Source organism: Ctenopharyngodon idella, chromosome 15, assembly GCF_019924925.1.
Source record: "Ctenopharyngodon idella isolate HZGC_01 chromosome 15, HZGC01, whole genome shotgun sequence".
Lineage (NCBI taxonomy): Eukaryota > Metazoa > Chordata > Actinopteri > Cypriniformes > Xenocyprididae > Ctenopharyngodon > Ctenopharyngodon idella.
This window is the reverse complement of record NC_067234.1, coordinates 25,959,553-25,974,739: the sequence shown is the minus strand read 5'-3', so window position 1 is coordinate 25,974,739 and position 15,187 is coordinate 25,959,553. Positions and strand designations below refer to the sequence as shown.

The 15,187-nt window shown below is 36.2% G+C and overlaps 1 protein-coding gene across 1 annotated transcript; it reads left to right on the top strand.

Annotated features, from left to right (window-relative positions):
* The first annotated feature begins 524 nt into the window (after nucleotides 1-524).
* On the top strand, nucleotides 525-14,800 carry LOC127495322 (alpha-2-macroglobulin-like). The gene is made up of 34 exons (XM_051862076.1): nucleotides 525-654; nucleotides 1,165-1,345; nucleotides 1,445-1,601; nucleotides 6,803-6,855; nucleotides 6,961-6,981; nucleotides 7,174-7,339; nucleotides 7,448-7,532; nucleotides 7,739-7,850; nucleotides 7,968-8,088; nucleotides 8,203-8,312; nucleotides 8,404-8,574; nucleotides 8,666-8,899; nucleotides 9,002-9,214; nucleotides 9,302-9,451; nucleotides 9,719-9,844; nucleotides 10,010-10,103; nucleotides 10,419-10,536; nucleotides 10,769-10,994; nucleotides 11,065-11,188; nucleotides 11,266-11,387; nucleotides 11,486-11,537; nucleotides 11,618-11,701; nucleotides 11,778-11,954; nucleotides 12,133-12,208; nucleotides 12,409-12,565; nucleotides 12,808-12,882; nucleotides 12,963-13,125; nucleotides 13,227-13,420; nucleotides 13,513-13,725; nucleotides 13,847-13,968; nucleotides 14,065-14,146; nucleotides 14,347-14,430; nucleotides 14,509-14,614; nucleotides 14,714-14,800. The coding sequence occupies exons 1-34, from the start codon at nucleotides 569-571 to the stop codon at nucleotides 14,752-14,754; spliced, it is 4,296 nt and encodes a 1,431-aa protein (XP_051718036.1). The 5' UTR covers nucleotides 525-568; the 3' UTR covers nucleotides 14,755-14,800.
* The last annotated feature ends 387 nt before the right edge of the window (nucleotides 14,801-15,187 follow it).

The following is a 15,187-nucleotide window of genomic DNA, read 5'->3' as shown; positions in this document are numbered from 1 at the left end:
AGTGTATGTGCCACTGGATGTTCATTATCAGTTGTCTTGGCCCACTATTTGTCTATACAGAGTTAAAGGTCAGTAACTGTCCATTTCTCTGTAGATGAGGATAAGGAGTTTGTTTTCAGAAGATCACATGTACACTTATATGTACTTTAAAGATCTCAGCTGATTTCCTGCATGTTATTGACTACTAAGAATTGAACATAACTTCTCATTTTACTGCAAATAAAATGATTTAGAATATTTAGATTTACATGCTTGAATATTCCAACATGCAACCTTTAAGTTTAACCCTGAATTATGTGATTAGGAACATTCATAATGAACTGAATGTTTATTCTAATGTGTGCAAGAGTAAAGCTTTTGTTTGTCTTTTCTTGAACTGAGCCCACTTGTATTTATCAAACTCATCACAAATGAATTTTTGGACAAACCAAAAAACTACATATTAGCACATGTTTTTGAATTGCATTGCTTACATGGTTGAATCATTAATCAGATGATCAATACAAATGTTTTCTCTTTAAAAGAGACGGTCGAGTTCATCTCATGACCTGGATGATCGCTCGTCATCATGGCTCTAAATATTAGCTGCTGTTGGAAAGGGCTCCTTCTGCTCTCTTTCCTCCTGATCTGTGTCAATGGACAAACATCAAGGCCGTAAGTTTTTAACAATTTCTGCTGAGAAAGGCTATTATTATTCACTATTGTGTCTGTTTGAATAGCAAAATTATTCCAGTAATTTTTATTTAAAGTTCCGGTACCAAAAGACACTAATAATAATGCATCTAAGTGTAATAAATTATTAGTATACCATTAGTCATTGTGTAAGATAAATACAGGAGAAATAATCAAGACTTATTTAACTGATCTGTTTTGCACAGTAGACGTTTGCTGTTTGAATGACAACTTAAGGCATGTATAAGATCATTCATAATTAATGACAGTGTATTTTCAAGGGCAATCTTGTTCTGAATAAACATGAAAAATAATAAATTAAGTCACCAGACATCATTACACAGTTTTCTCTTGAATTTCCACTCTCATATAATTGATAAATAGCAAATTAACTGCATTGATTTTCACTCCCACTTATTTTTTATTTTTTTAAATGTTTCCTGTTGTATCTAACCACTCAGGCAATATTGTATGATCATTATCTCTGGACAGATCTTTCATGGTGACGTTTCCTGCAGTGATCAAGTCAGGATCTGAGGCCAAACTGTGTGCAAGTCTTCTCAAGCCTAATGAAAGCCTTGTCATGAACATTCATCTGGTTCATGGTAACCAGAGCACTTTACTGCTGCAGGAGAAAGCTGAAGAAGAGTTTCATCGCTGCTTTAACTTCAAGGTCTGCCATTAGCACATTATTATGAATATATAATTACATTTTCATCATAATGCATCTAGTTTTTCTAGGTTGTGAATACAGGATATTATTTCTCATCAGGCTCCTCTGGTCGAAGCACAATCAGTACAGAAAATGAAGGTTGAACTTCAGGGAGAGACTTTCAAGATGACTGAAGAGAGAAAAGTCATGTTCAAGCCTTTCCATCCTCTGACCTTTATCCAGACTGATAAACCCATCTATATTCCAGGACAGACAGGTGAGCTGTGAATGTTTCAAAGGCTAAATCAAAGGCTAAACCTCAGTAAATAATGCTGACATCTAAACCCTGATTGTAGCTGATGTGACGCATATACATTAAGTAAAGCATGTTAATATCTGATACAGCACCATAGTTCAAAAATTATAAAAGCAGATGGTAAAAGAGTATGAAGCAGGGCTGTAACCACCATAGACCCCCCAATAATTAGAAATGGCCAAATCGTCCCCGCCAATATTTGAAATTCTTGCACTGCTCAGCTGCACTTCATTACAGCTCTCTGCATGTTTTAGGATGACAAAAAGTTTTAAAAGTTACATTTTTAGTCTGGTCTGCCATCTAAGAACGCTCGTCAATGTCAAAATGATTGAGATGGCCAGTCAAATTAAAAAGTAGACGGGGTTTACGTTTTCTCTTTGCTCGAGCACACAGTCTTCACAGCACAGACGGGCGTGTCAATCGATCACTTAACGACGTTGCGGAGGTATTTTTCCGGTAAAATCACAAAACAAATGCACACAAACGTGTCCCTGCTCTTGATATACAACCATTGATGGACATTTTTAATTTTAGTGAGGAAAAAAAAAACTATGCGAGGGCGGATTGGAACATGCAACCTTTGATACTGTCAACAGAAGTTCTAGCACTAAACCATTAGGGAACTTAAATATTTGTTGAGGATCGATATATTTATTCACTAAACTGAAGAATCTCGGAACCAAAAAAAAAAAAAAAAAATCGTATTGTGAAACTGTCACATTAAAAATGAGTTCTCAATATACTATTGAAATTGATTTCTGGACATTGTAATGTTATTCTTTTGTTATTGTACATATCTGATATAGCATTGTATTAGCAGCAGTTTCGTTCACTGTTTTGTTTCTTTATGCTTTATTTAAAAAAACAAAAAAACAAAGAGAATGGTCATCTGGTGTGTGTTTGAGCAATCCCCTCACATATATTCAGCCTAAATACTGTAATTACAAATAACTGATGAAGTAAATCTCTTGATATCAGTATCTGTATGACTTTATATTATATGAAATCTAGAAATACTACAGATCAGGGGTCAAACTCAGTTCCTGGAGAGCCACAGCTCTGCAGAGTTTAGCTTCAACCTTAATTAAATGTACCTGATGCTGTAATTAAAACTACAGGTACATGTGTTGAAGCAGAGTTGTTCCTTTGTGTTTTCCTCATACAGATGTCAACGTTTTCAAAATCGTCCCTGTTCACATGGATCAGTAAAAACGACTAAAAACGCTGACCCTTACAAAAAAGAAGTTTAAGTGTGCTATTAGTATAGCCTACTTCTTTTAAACTAAAAATAAGAAAGTAGCCTATACTTTCAGTCTACTTTTTATATACTTCGCACAAATATACTGAATGTGCTTCTCAGAAATATACTTAAAATTGCACTTTAGCATACTTGAATTAAACTGACAGAAAAGTCTAATTATATTTGGCCTACTTATACTCAATCCTTTGATCATGATATACTTAAAAGTATAAGTAAGTATTCTAAGTATACTTGACTTGCAGTTGTGTTTACTCTTTTGATTGAGTAGCCTATTAAATGCTTTATATAGTTTTATAAACTTCCCTAGTGAAGAAAAAAAAAAACACACTAAAATGTATTTGAAATACATTTATTTTGTGCTAAGTATACTACAAATACATTTACATATTTATGTGCTTAATAAAAATACCCTGCAACTGTATTTTTAGCCTATACTAAACTGGTATACTTAAAGTCAGCTAAATTGGAACATCTAATTTTGTACTTAATGCACTTTAATTGTGCGAAAGTAGTGTCAAGTCAAATCACCTTTATTTATATAGCGCTTTTTACAGTGCAGATTGTGTCAAAGCAGCTTTACAGTGATAAGTGGTATATAATTTTTGGCTGCACAGCAGTGCTAAGGTTCAACTAAAGATATACTTAAGTATATTTGATTGTGTTAAAGTGGAACTATTGCAAGTATACTTTAGGTACACTTTAAATATTTAAAGACTGATATTATACAAAATCATACAATCCTTATTAATAGTGATATTAAAACACTTTTTAGGCATAATATTAAGAAATGTGCATTGTGCAATAAAGAAATAGCCTACTCCAAATAAAGTTTAATTATAATTTTATATCAGTAAGTCTTACGTGATATGTCAATAAATATGTTAATGGATTTGAAGTATACTTAGTATGAAATAAATGTAGGCTTATTTTAAATAGATTTGCTATAGTTTTTTTTTTTTTTTTTTTTTTACTAGGGTTACATTGTTTGAAAATATTGATTTATAAAGAAAACAGATATGTTCTTAATTCTGAGTATCTGAATTTTTGAGTAGGCTAGTCCACTGGTAGTGTACATAGGAATTTACTTCAAATCTATACTCTTTCCTCGCCACTGACTGAAGTTTCTGGCTATCAGTGTTTTCACTGTTATACGGTAGGGGGCGCTATTACGCACCTTCTGAAAGAATACAGAATCTCCGGATCAAAACACATGAGAAGAAGAAGCTGAAACAAGTGATATATATGCTCACCCAAATGTAAAATAACGCGATAATCAAACATTAAACAGCATGAATTAAACAGTTAAACAGTTACAGAATGAAATGTCGACCCAGGACGAGCTAAGTTAGGACTGTGAAGCTTTGGGGGTGTTGATGGACTCGATCTACTTCATCTGTTTTGATCATCATTCTGAATCCCATCCGGGCGTAGTCTTTGACAAAAATGCGATTTTCTCAGCTTTTTGTTTAAAATGTTGCTTTGTTAAATGAAACATACCCACAGTCAAGTGTTGATAAATAAGGATGCATGAAGCTAGAATAAAATGTTTTGAAAATGGAAAGAGTTAAAGGACAGTGCCCTCCGTAAGTATTATGACACGAAGACAAGATTGCTCTGTTAGCTGTGGTGTCAAGACATCTATAAATATGATAAAACGATTAATATGAGGCAGAAGTACAGAATGTCACATTATATTATTGACTGTTTCAACACAAAATGTTTTACCAACTAAGAAGAACAGCACTTTTAGAGTTTCATCCCTCTGTCTAATGTGAGCATAAGTATTAGGGACGGTTTAACTTAAAGTAAGTGTAAATGTGTAAAAGCTAATATTTAATTGTAAATCTCTTGCAGGCAATCACAGGAGCGAGTCTGTGACCCATAGACATCACCAGACTCTTGGTTTCACACTTTGAAATGCTTTTCCAGGCTTTAATGCAGACATTTTCAACAGTTGCTTGTTTGGGGGAGTTTCTGCCTTTAGTCTCCGCTTCAGCTGGTGAAATGCTTGTTCAATAGAATTTAAATCTGGAGACTGACTTGGCCAATCTAACACCCAACATTTCTTTACCATGATAATCTTGATTGACTTGGCAGTTCTAGTGTTTTGGGTCATTGTCCTGTTGCCATATGAAGCACTTCCCAGTGAGTCTGGTGGCATTTTCTTGAACACTGGTAGGCAAGATTATTTTGTACACTTCTGAATTCATTCTTCTGCTGCCATCATTGAATAAGTCATCAATAAAGATGAGTGAGCCTGTTCCAGAGGCAGAGGCACCATGCTTTCCAGATGAGGTTGTATGCCTTGGATCATTTGCAGCTTCTTTTTTTCTCCACACTTTTGCTTTCCCACTTTGATAAAGGTTAATCTTTGTCTCATCTGTCCATAAAACAGTTACAGAGTTTTTTTCACAGCCCTTTGTCATTTGTCTATCATCAACTGCTGTTGATTTTCTCAGCTGACCTGGTTGTTGTCGGTTGCTGAAGCTTGCCAGTGGTATTTGTCTTTTTCAGGACATTCCAAACTGGACATTCCAAGTCAATCTCCAGATTTAAATCCTATTGAACAAGCAATATCACCAGCTGAAGCGGAGACTGAAGGCAGAAACTCCCCCAAACAAGCAACTGTTGAAATTGGCTGCATTAAAGGCCTGGAAAAGAATTTCAAAGTGTGAAACCAAGTGTCTGGTGATGTCTATGGGTCACAGACTCGCTCCTGTGATTGCTTGCAGCGGATTTACAATTAAATATTAGCTTTTACACATTTACATTTACTTTAAGTTAAACCGTCCCAATACTTATGGAGGGCACTGTATATTTCAAGTATAAAAAATTAATACCTAAATAGGAACATAGGAACATATATATATATATATAGTAAACTATTAGTGTGATGTTATGTTGACTTAAAATAAACTATAAAAGTATATTTGCAGTATAAAACTACTAAACTAGTAGTTTACTTAGAGTATACTTCAAAGTGTACTTTCATATACTAAAACAATTACTACTAGTAATAAAATAGTACACTGAGAGTATACCCATGAGTTCATTTGCAGTACAAATGAGAAACATAATTATGAACTAGTTGTGCACTTAAAGTTTCCTACTGTTACACTTATAGTACACTTAAACATATACTTTTATATACTAAAAGTGGGGCAATTTAATACCAAACGGTATTGAAATAGTACACTTACAAGTTTACTACTAGTACATCTATATTAGTATACGTTACTTAAGTATACTTCATAAAATGAACTTGAAGTATATTTCTTTTTCGTAAGGGGTGTTATGCTTCCAGGCCAGTAGTTGGCGATGCCACTTTGTAAAGAAACACTATGCGCCTATAGACTGAACATGTAATACACATGCCCTTGATGTCACTGTTTTCACAAATTGTGTTTTTGTTGTTTGAATGTAGATGATAACGGTATTGTTTTCAAAAACTTAGAATCCTGTTTTCAAAAGCTTGCGTTTTCAGGTCCCCAAAATGCTGCTGTCATGTAAATGAACAGCCAAAACGCATGAAAAATTTTCAGTTTTTAGTGTCATGTAAAAGGCCCCTAAACTCTGTGGCCCTCCAGGAGTTTGACACTCCTGCTATAGATCGTTACATCTGATAATAGTTTTCTGTTATAGGCCTACTTTATTCTAACTGGTCAGCTGATGCAAACTGAAAGAAATTTTTGTAAAATGACGGACAAAACAGGCAGTTGAATTTGACGTTTAAACAGCAGCAAAATACAGTTGTCAGCCCTGTATTTGATCCTTAATACAGTTACATTCACACACAGTGCACTCATTTGCAGGAGTGAAATACTGACTGTAAGTGTTGTCCCTTACATTAGAGCTGAAGACGTCAAAAGTGAATTTTTTAACACACATTTCTATTTTACAGTGAACTTCAGAGTTGTTACCATGGATACAAACTTTGCACCCCTTGATCAGCAGGTCTGATGTGTTTATCTTGCATCTTTATTGCCCTCGTTTTCTCTTGCATTGTTGAATACACGTTTAATAAATAAACATCTTTAATTACTATTTTCTCTTTTACAGTATAGTACAGTGATTCTTGAGGTAAGAACACCAAATCTTCTGTACAGTCACAACAAACACACCTTTTAAATCTTATTAACACTATAGAAATTCTGTTATATTTGCAATTATTGTGTTTTCAGTAGGCTAATTAAACATTTCTTCACTGATAGTCAGGATATGTGTAGCTGACTCTAACTAAATATCTGCACTGTGTCTTTTTGTTTTAAACAGGACAGTCGAGGTAACCGGATTGGTCAATGGACAAATGTTTCTTCAACAAGGTGGATTTTGCAGCGTTCTTATGAATTAAACCCAGAGGCCCGTCAAGGCATGTACAAACTGAAGGCTTTTATTAGTGACAGGATGATCTCACATAATTTTGAGGTGAAAAAATATGGTAAGTCATAAAAACAAATGATTTGCAGTGCATGGGAAGAATTTCAATAATATGTTTGTATATTAATATCTAATTAGACTACTAATACCTCTAATTTCTGACTTCTAGTTTTGCCTAAGTTTGAAGTTACTGTAAAAAGCCAAAATAAAGTAAGTGTTGAAGAAGAGGAACTGATAATTGAGGTTTGCGGAAAGTAAGTGGTTTATTTTATTTCCTGCATTAAGAGAGCAGTGTGTTCTTCCATTCTTGGCACAATTAAGTTACTTTGATTTAATTGTTAATTGCGTTGTTCTTTTTTTTTTTCTCTGGGGTCAGTTACTACTGTAACCCCCATCCTAATATATTAGTTGCTGAACTCAACCCTGGGCTGTAGATCATTCGCTTGTACCTTTTTCACAGATACACTTACGGACAGCCTGTACCTGGTAAATCGTGGGTCAAAGTGTGCCGTAATACTTTGTCCTACCAAGCCCATCGCACCAATCCAGTGTGTTTAGAGGAAACCATTGAGGTGTGTGAGTTGAAACACAGTACAAGTAAATTAATGGTACATTATCTTTCCTCCATTTATCCAGTTAAACCACTCTTTAGTTAATATGCCATGTTTGTGTTCATTCATTATAATTAGATAAAAAAGACAGGCTGTGCCATCCATACCTTAGATGCATCAGTCTTTTTCAACGCCACACTAAACGGCAGGCTGGAGAATTCTCTTCGTGTTGAGGCAATGGTTACAGAAGAAGGAACAGGTGAGCTGCTGGATTTGGTCAGATCCCTGTTACATACATTTCTTGAATTTCTCATTTTTGATGTTTTACTTTTATTTGAATAAATATTTATTTTGGTGTTTTTACTATTTACAGAGATCACCATGACAAAATCTGAATCTGTATCTCTCACTTATGAATTTGGTAAAGTCACATTTACTGACCTGCCCAAAACATATGAACATGGATCAGTAATAGAAGGAAAAGTAAGTCTAAAATCAGTTTGTTTCAGTTTAACCAATTATATGTACAGAATTATTCCTTAATTTATTCTTTCAAAAATCTTATTCTCAACAGATCAAACTCTCAGATTTCAAAGGCGCACCATTTCAAAACAAAGAGGTTTATCTTATGGAGGGTCACACTTGGTCCCCAAAACTGCTTCTAAATCTCACTACAGACAGCGATGGACTGGCCAGCTTCTCTTTTAATACATCCAGTCTTTCTAAAAGTGATATTAATCTGATTGTAAGAGAGTTTGTATTCAATTAGTTTACTTTTTTAAGTAAGAAGAGTTGAATTGCATGAGTTTTTTTCTGATTCTTTGTTCACTTGTCAGGCCAGTGTCTATCCAGAGGTCCGTTATTATGGCCACAACAGGCCTTACATCTCTGCAGATATAAAACCAGTTTGGCTCTTCCAGCCTGCTGCTCCATTCAGTCCAACACTAAGTGAACTGATTATAGAGAATACTGAGCAACCATTGAAGTGTGACTCTGAGTTTACAGCCACCATCAAGTATTATTTTGTTGGAGAGACTGTTGAAGACTTCAAAACTGACATTGTCTATATGGTGAGAACATGTGCAGTGTACATTATTACAGAGATGTTTTTGTTTAACAGTGTTAATTGGCTGCACTAGTCAGTTATCAGAGTGTCATCTGTCTTGTTTCAGGTCTTGTCCAGAGGAGTGATTGTTCATCATGGATATGAGAAGGTTGAAGTGAAATCTTCTAATGGAGTAGAAAGTGGCACAATGTCATTCAAACTGTCTATTAGTGCAGATCTGGCTCCAGTAGTGCAGATTCTGGCGTACTGTGTTCTGCCCAGTGAAAATTTTGTTGCTAGTAGCAAAAATTTCGACATTGAAAAGTGTTTCAAAAATAAGGTATGTATTGCAGCTTTAGAAATAAGCCTCTTTAAACTGTATTACTGACTAACTTCTAAAATAAACCCTATTGACTGTATGTCACAGGTGTCTCTGCAGTTTTCTCCTGCTAAAGCAGTTCCTGGTGAGAAAAACACTCTCCAGCTCTCAGCTCAGCCTGGTTCACTGTGCGGCCTCAGTGCTGTAGATCAGAGCGTCCTGATCCTGAAGCCAGGAGAACGTCTGGATACTGACAAGGTGTAGATGCTTTCAGATTTAATATGATTAAATGTGTCTGCATAGTGGGAATCTACAGAGTGAATCTAGTGATAACAGACTTTAGTTTTTACTGCTATGATCCATCAGTGTTTAAACTGACATCCCGATCTCAGGAGATTTAACATTAATTAATCATTAATGCTTTCTCACCAAAATAGAATTAAAGTTTTACAAAATTACATTAATTATTTAGTGTTGAATTTTTAGAAATTATACTGATAGTGTGTGAATGTGGTCCCGTCACAGATCTTCAACCTTCTGCCAGTGCAATCGGGGTCATATTACCCTTATACTGTTGAAGATGAGCAGGAGTGTCTGCATGTGAGACCCCGTCGAGCTGTGCCAACAGACAACGCCTATGAATCCTTAAAGGTAACAGGTGGATTTTATGTGTGGCAGTGCAGTAGATAATGATTGGTAAAGTATATACTGCACATGGGTAAGTAATGCATAAAAAGCCCACTTGATTATACTGACAATTAAAAGTAATTTGTATTTTCATGACTTTTATTGTGGTTTATCATTGCCATTTGACAGAGAGTGGGATTGAAGATGGCAACAAATTTGGTTGTGCGAGTCCCTCGGTGTCTGTCATACAAAGGCTTGACATATCGCCGATACCATGATATAGGTACATGTACTGTTATTACAATCCAAGCTATTTAAATATGTAGGTGCTTGTAATGAAATATATTTCAAAAAATAAAATGTTCAATTTGTGAAACTCTTTGCACAATTTGTACAATTCCACAGTTATAGTGATGTAGTAGGAAAAAGACAAAGTTTTTTTGGGGGGGGTTATTAGTTAAAGTTGAATCAGTGTTATTATTGGTAAAAACTTAACTATATAACTTTTGTAAAATAAAACTAATGCATTAACTTTGGCAGACCTAAAATTCAAAAATTAAAATAAAAACTAAATAAACAAACTACAAATCTCTGACAGTTGCTCGTTATAATGGTCCAGTGAGAATGGGTTTAGCTGGTGTACCTGGACGTTCTCCAGTAGTGACGATTCGGACCGTCTTTCCAGAAACGTGGATCTGGGAACTTGCTGAAGTGGGGTATGTGAAGCGTAATTAGTACATTTAACAGCATATTTATCTTATTACTTATCTTTAATACATCATCTCCCCTCACAGCCCACAGTACAGAAATTATCTTGCTTGCTTTGCAGATTCTGAATCCAGTTTTTTTTTTTTTTTTTTATCATCTGTGTGCTGAATGATGTTATTTATTACAGGAAAAATGGCCGAGTCAGAATCAGATATGCCTATTGTTGTAATTCCTCCACAGGGACTCTGGATCAGCTCAAGTTCCTGTCACAGTTCCTGACACCATCACCTCTTGGGAGACGGAGGCCTTCTGTCTGTCCTCCAAAGGTCTGGGTCTGGCTCCTCCTGCTCAGCTGACAGTTTTCCAGCCCTTCTTCCTGGAGCTCTCTCTGCCTTACTCCATCATCCGTGGGGAGATCTTTGAGCTGAAGGCCACTGTCTTCAACTATCTGTCCAAGTGCATCATGGTGAGATTTCACACTCAGTCTTATCAAATCATATCAAATATGCCACTAATCATGTGTGGTTGATTGACAGGTTAAAGTGACTCCAGCTCCTTCCTCAGACTACACTCTCAAAGCCTCTGATGATCAGTATTCATCCTGTCTATGTGCTAATGGAAGAAAAACCTTTAAATGGATCCTCACTCCTTCTGTTCTTGGTGATTTTTCCAGTCTGAATCATTGTTTCTCAGTGTTTGTGTCTGTTGTACCTTCATGTACATGTCTTGTGTTGTAGGAGTCTTGAATATTACAGTCAGTGCAGAGGCAGAGGCGTCCCAGACTGTGTGTGACAATGAGATTGTGAGCGTCCCAGAGAGAGGACGCATTGACACGGTCACACGAAGTCTGCTCGTACAGGTCAGTGCACGTCAAACATCTTCTAGACATCATTTACCCATGATCCTAATGCTACTTTTATCAGTATGATGTGTTGATGTGATTGTTTTATGCTGCAGGCGGAAGGAACTGAAAAGACTGAGACTCACAGCTGGTTACTGTGTCCAAATGGTTTGTCAACAGACAATATTAAACATCATAGCGTTACTCTGCTGATTACTGATATGTGTTTCTGTCTGTCTGGTTCACAGGTGACAGTCTCTCAGAGGAAGTGGCTCTGACTCTTCCTAAAGATGTGATAGAGGGATCAGCCAGATCCACTGTTTCAGTCACTGGTAACATTTACAAATACAAGCAGAAATGAGGAGATTGGGTTTGGACATAAAATGTATTTTAACTTCTGGTTTATAGGAGACATATTGGGTCGGGCACTGAGGAATCTTCATGGATTATTACGGATGCCATACGGCTGTGGGGAACAAAACATGGCTCTTCTTTCTCCCAATATTTACATTCTGCAGTATCTGGAGAACACGAAGCAGCTCACCTCAGCCATCCGAGAGAGAGCTACAGACTTCCTGAAGAGCGGTGAGAGACATAAATCATGTCAAGAAAATACTAAGAATAAGAAAAAACAGAGATGATTTGATACCAAATTATACATTTTTCAACACACCCGCATGTCATTCAGTAAAGTTGAATTATCAGACACACTGAGTTAATCCAAACAAACTGTCGAAGTGTTAACCATTATCACACTAAACAGGATACCAGAGACAAATGAACTACAAGCATTTTGATGGATCATACAGCACATTTGGTTATGGTGATGGGAATACATGGTAAATATATTTTCACTATTACTTTTGTTAAACAGAAATAATATCAAGGTAATCTACAGTAATAAGGATAGAGCATGGTACAAAAACAGATCTAAAAATTTGTCTCACAGGTCAAATTATTTGTTTTTAGATTGATGATGGATGGAATTCATTGAAACACTTGATGACATATTTTTGAATTATATCTTCCACACCACCAGGTTGACTGCCTTTGTGCTGAGGTCCTTTGGCAGAGCACAGAAATACATATTTATTGATCCACAAATTATTCACAGAGCAAAGAATTGGTTAATAAGCAGACGGGATTCAGATGGCTGTTTTATCCAACAGGGAAGACTGTTCAACAACAGAATGAAGGTCTGTCAACTTCTTTCTTTCTATCCCTTTCTCTGTCTATCTAGAACACCATGCAATCACCTAGAAATGGCCTAGTAACTATCTAGAAAACCTGGAATCTAAGACCTGTAAATGTATAAGCTTTTTTTTTTTTTTAAATATTTAGATTTTCTCAAACCAACATCAAAGTTTGTCTAGATAAACTTTCCTTTAATAGTTTGAGTGTGTTGCTTTATTTATCTTTTATTTCTCAAATATTGCAGGGTGGAGTGAATGATAATGTGACCATGACTGCCTACATTACTGCATCATTGCTTGAACTGGAAACTCCAGTCACAGTAAGTTCATCTACAGGAAACAGTATAAATTTATAGAAAAATGACACTCACAGCATCTTTTTCTCTATTTTTTGTCACAGGATCCTGTCGTCAGTAAAGGTTTGTCATGCTTGAGGTCCGTCATTGAGGATGTCAAAAACACTTACACCACTGCTCTGCTCACTTACACTTTCAGTCTGGCTAGAGACACGGTCACTCGACAGCAGCTTTTCAAGAAACTGGAGGATGTTGCTATTTCAGACGGTAAGAGGTTTGTTTGTGATGACTTGCTGTTATCATTTATGACTGTACTATTGTTTTTTTATCATGCTCATTGAGTTACTCATGTGTCTTTTGTCCTTAAGGGTCTCATCTCCACTGGTCTCAGTCTGCATCTGCTGATGACTCTGATTCTCTGGCAGTGGAGATCAGCTCATATGTGCTGCTAGCTGTTCTCACTGCAGATTCAGTCACTACAGCTGATCTGGGCTATGCTAACAGGATTGTCAGCTGGCTTGTGAAGCAGCAGAATGCCTTTGGAGGATTCTCCTCCACACAGGTTACTCAAACTACTCCAATAAAACACACTATTGCTGAATATGCTGGTGTGAGGGAGTAAAAGTGACATTACTGAACACATTTATTTCCCAGGACACAGTAGTGGCTCTTCAGGCTCTGTCTTTGTACGCCACCAAAGTGTTCAGCTCTGACGGCTCCAGCACAGTGACTGTCCAATCAGCAGGAGACACTCACCACTTTGATGTCAATCAGGACAACAAGTTACTGTACCAGGAGAAGCAGCTGCAGAGCGTTCCAGCCAAATACAGCATTGAAGTGAAGGGCTCGACCTGTGTGTCTGTGCAGGTCTGTAGTGTGTTCAGCTTCATTTACTTACACTCACTTTCTCTCTTTGCATTTTATGGTTATTCTGCTTTGAAATGGTTCATTAATTTGTCATTAATTTTGTTTGTGTTGACTCCCTCAGATGGCTCAGTTCTACAACATTCCCACTCCTACTGAAGCTAAAACATTGAGCATTGATGCTAAGATTGAGGGAGATTGCAAGAAAACCTTTGGACAGTACCTATTGTTAAATTTCACTGTGAAGTAAGAACAGTAACTTTATGCTATAAGACATGATTTTGGTTATGGCTTTAGTTCAGTCAGCATGGACTCTGATGGTTGATATTAATTTTTTTTCAGATATGATGGTCCACAGGCAAGAACTAACATGGTCATTGTGGATATTAAACTCTTGTCAGGATTTACAGCTGATACATCAATGGTGCGTTTGACTAAGTGAAGTGATTCATAATTAGATTTACTGTACTGTCGCTGTGAATCTACTGTAAGATGGTGCAGCTATGGCCGATATTGTCCTGCTCACTTCTCGATGAACAGCATGATAGCTTACAAAAAAATAGCTCTCCTGTTGGCCATGTGAAAATCATATATTTATTTCTAAAAAAATCACTTTTTTCACAGCTTAAACCTCAAAGCACTTCAAGTACATCACTTGTGGAACGGGTCGATTCTAAAGATGATCATGTCATCATATATTTGAAAGAGGTGGGAGAACAGCAACATTCATATGATAAGATACAGTAATTCATTTACATGTTTTATCCACTATTTATCCTCCTGCAGGTTCCAAAAAATATTGCAGTCAATCACCAGTTACAATTAAAACAGATTCTTCCAGTGAAGAATCTCAAGCCAGCTGTGATTAAAGTGTATGATTACTACCAAACAAGTAAGATTTTATGTGCCATTTTTCATTGTTTTTATTATGTGATTCAAAAGTATCAGTTGACAGTAAGGTAATTTCCCTCAATTTCAATATTTCCCTCAGGTGATCTGTCGGAGACTGAGTATTCATCCCACTGTGAATAAATTGTCATGCTTCAGTTCTGCAGTTTGAATAAATATGTTTGAATGCTGACTAAATGTTTTTATTCAGTGTTTATATCTTTTCCTAGGCAAATTAGTTTCATTATTAGCCTTCATTTTATTAAACCAAAACAATCTGAAAACACATTTTGTTGATTTGTAGTTGCTTACATACCCAGACAGCATGGTGACATTGATATGTTGAGTTTTGATCCAAACCATCATTCTGGTTGAGACTGAAATTTCAATGTTTAAAGTGTGTTGGATCAGCATTGAAATTTTTATGAAAGTCAACAGCACACATGGGTGGAGACAGTGACACTGAACTAACAGTGATTTGCAGTTGATGACCCCAAGATCCTGCAAGTATGCATCTCTGCAGAACACTAGTGGGTGTTTCCAAATCAGTGGGTCATTTTCAAACCATGATGGGCAT

Coding starts and splice junctions, on each gene's coding strand:
- LOC127495322 (XM_051862076.1), top strand. CDS start 569: ATGGCTCTAAATATTAGCTGCTGTTGGAAAGGGCTCCTTCTGCTCTCT. Junction 1,602..6,802: donor CTATATTCCAGGACAGACAG/GTGAGCTGTGAA, acceptor TCTATTTTACAG/TGAACTTCAGAGTTGTTACC. Junction 9,215..9,301: donor AAAAGTGTTTCAAAAATAAG/GTATGTATTGCA, acceptor TGTATGTCACAG/GTGTCTCTGCAGTTTTCTCC.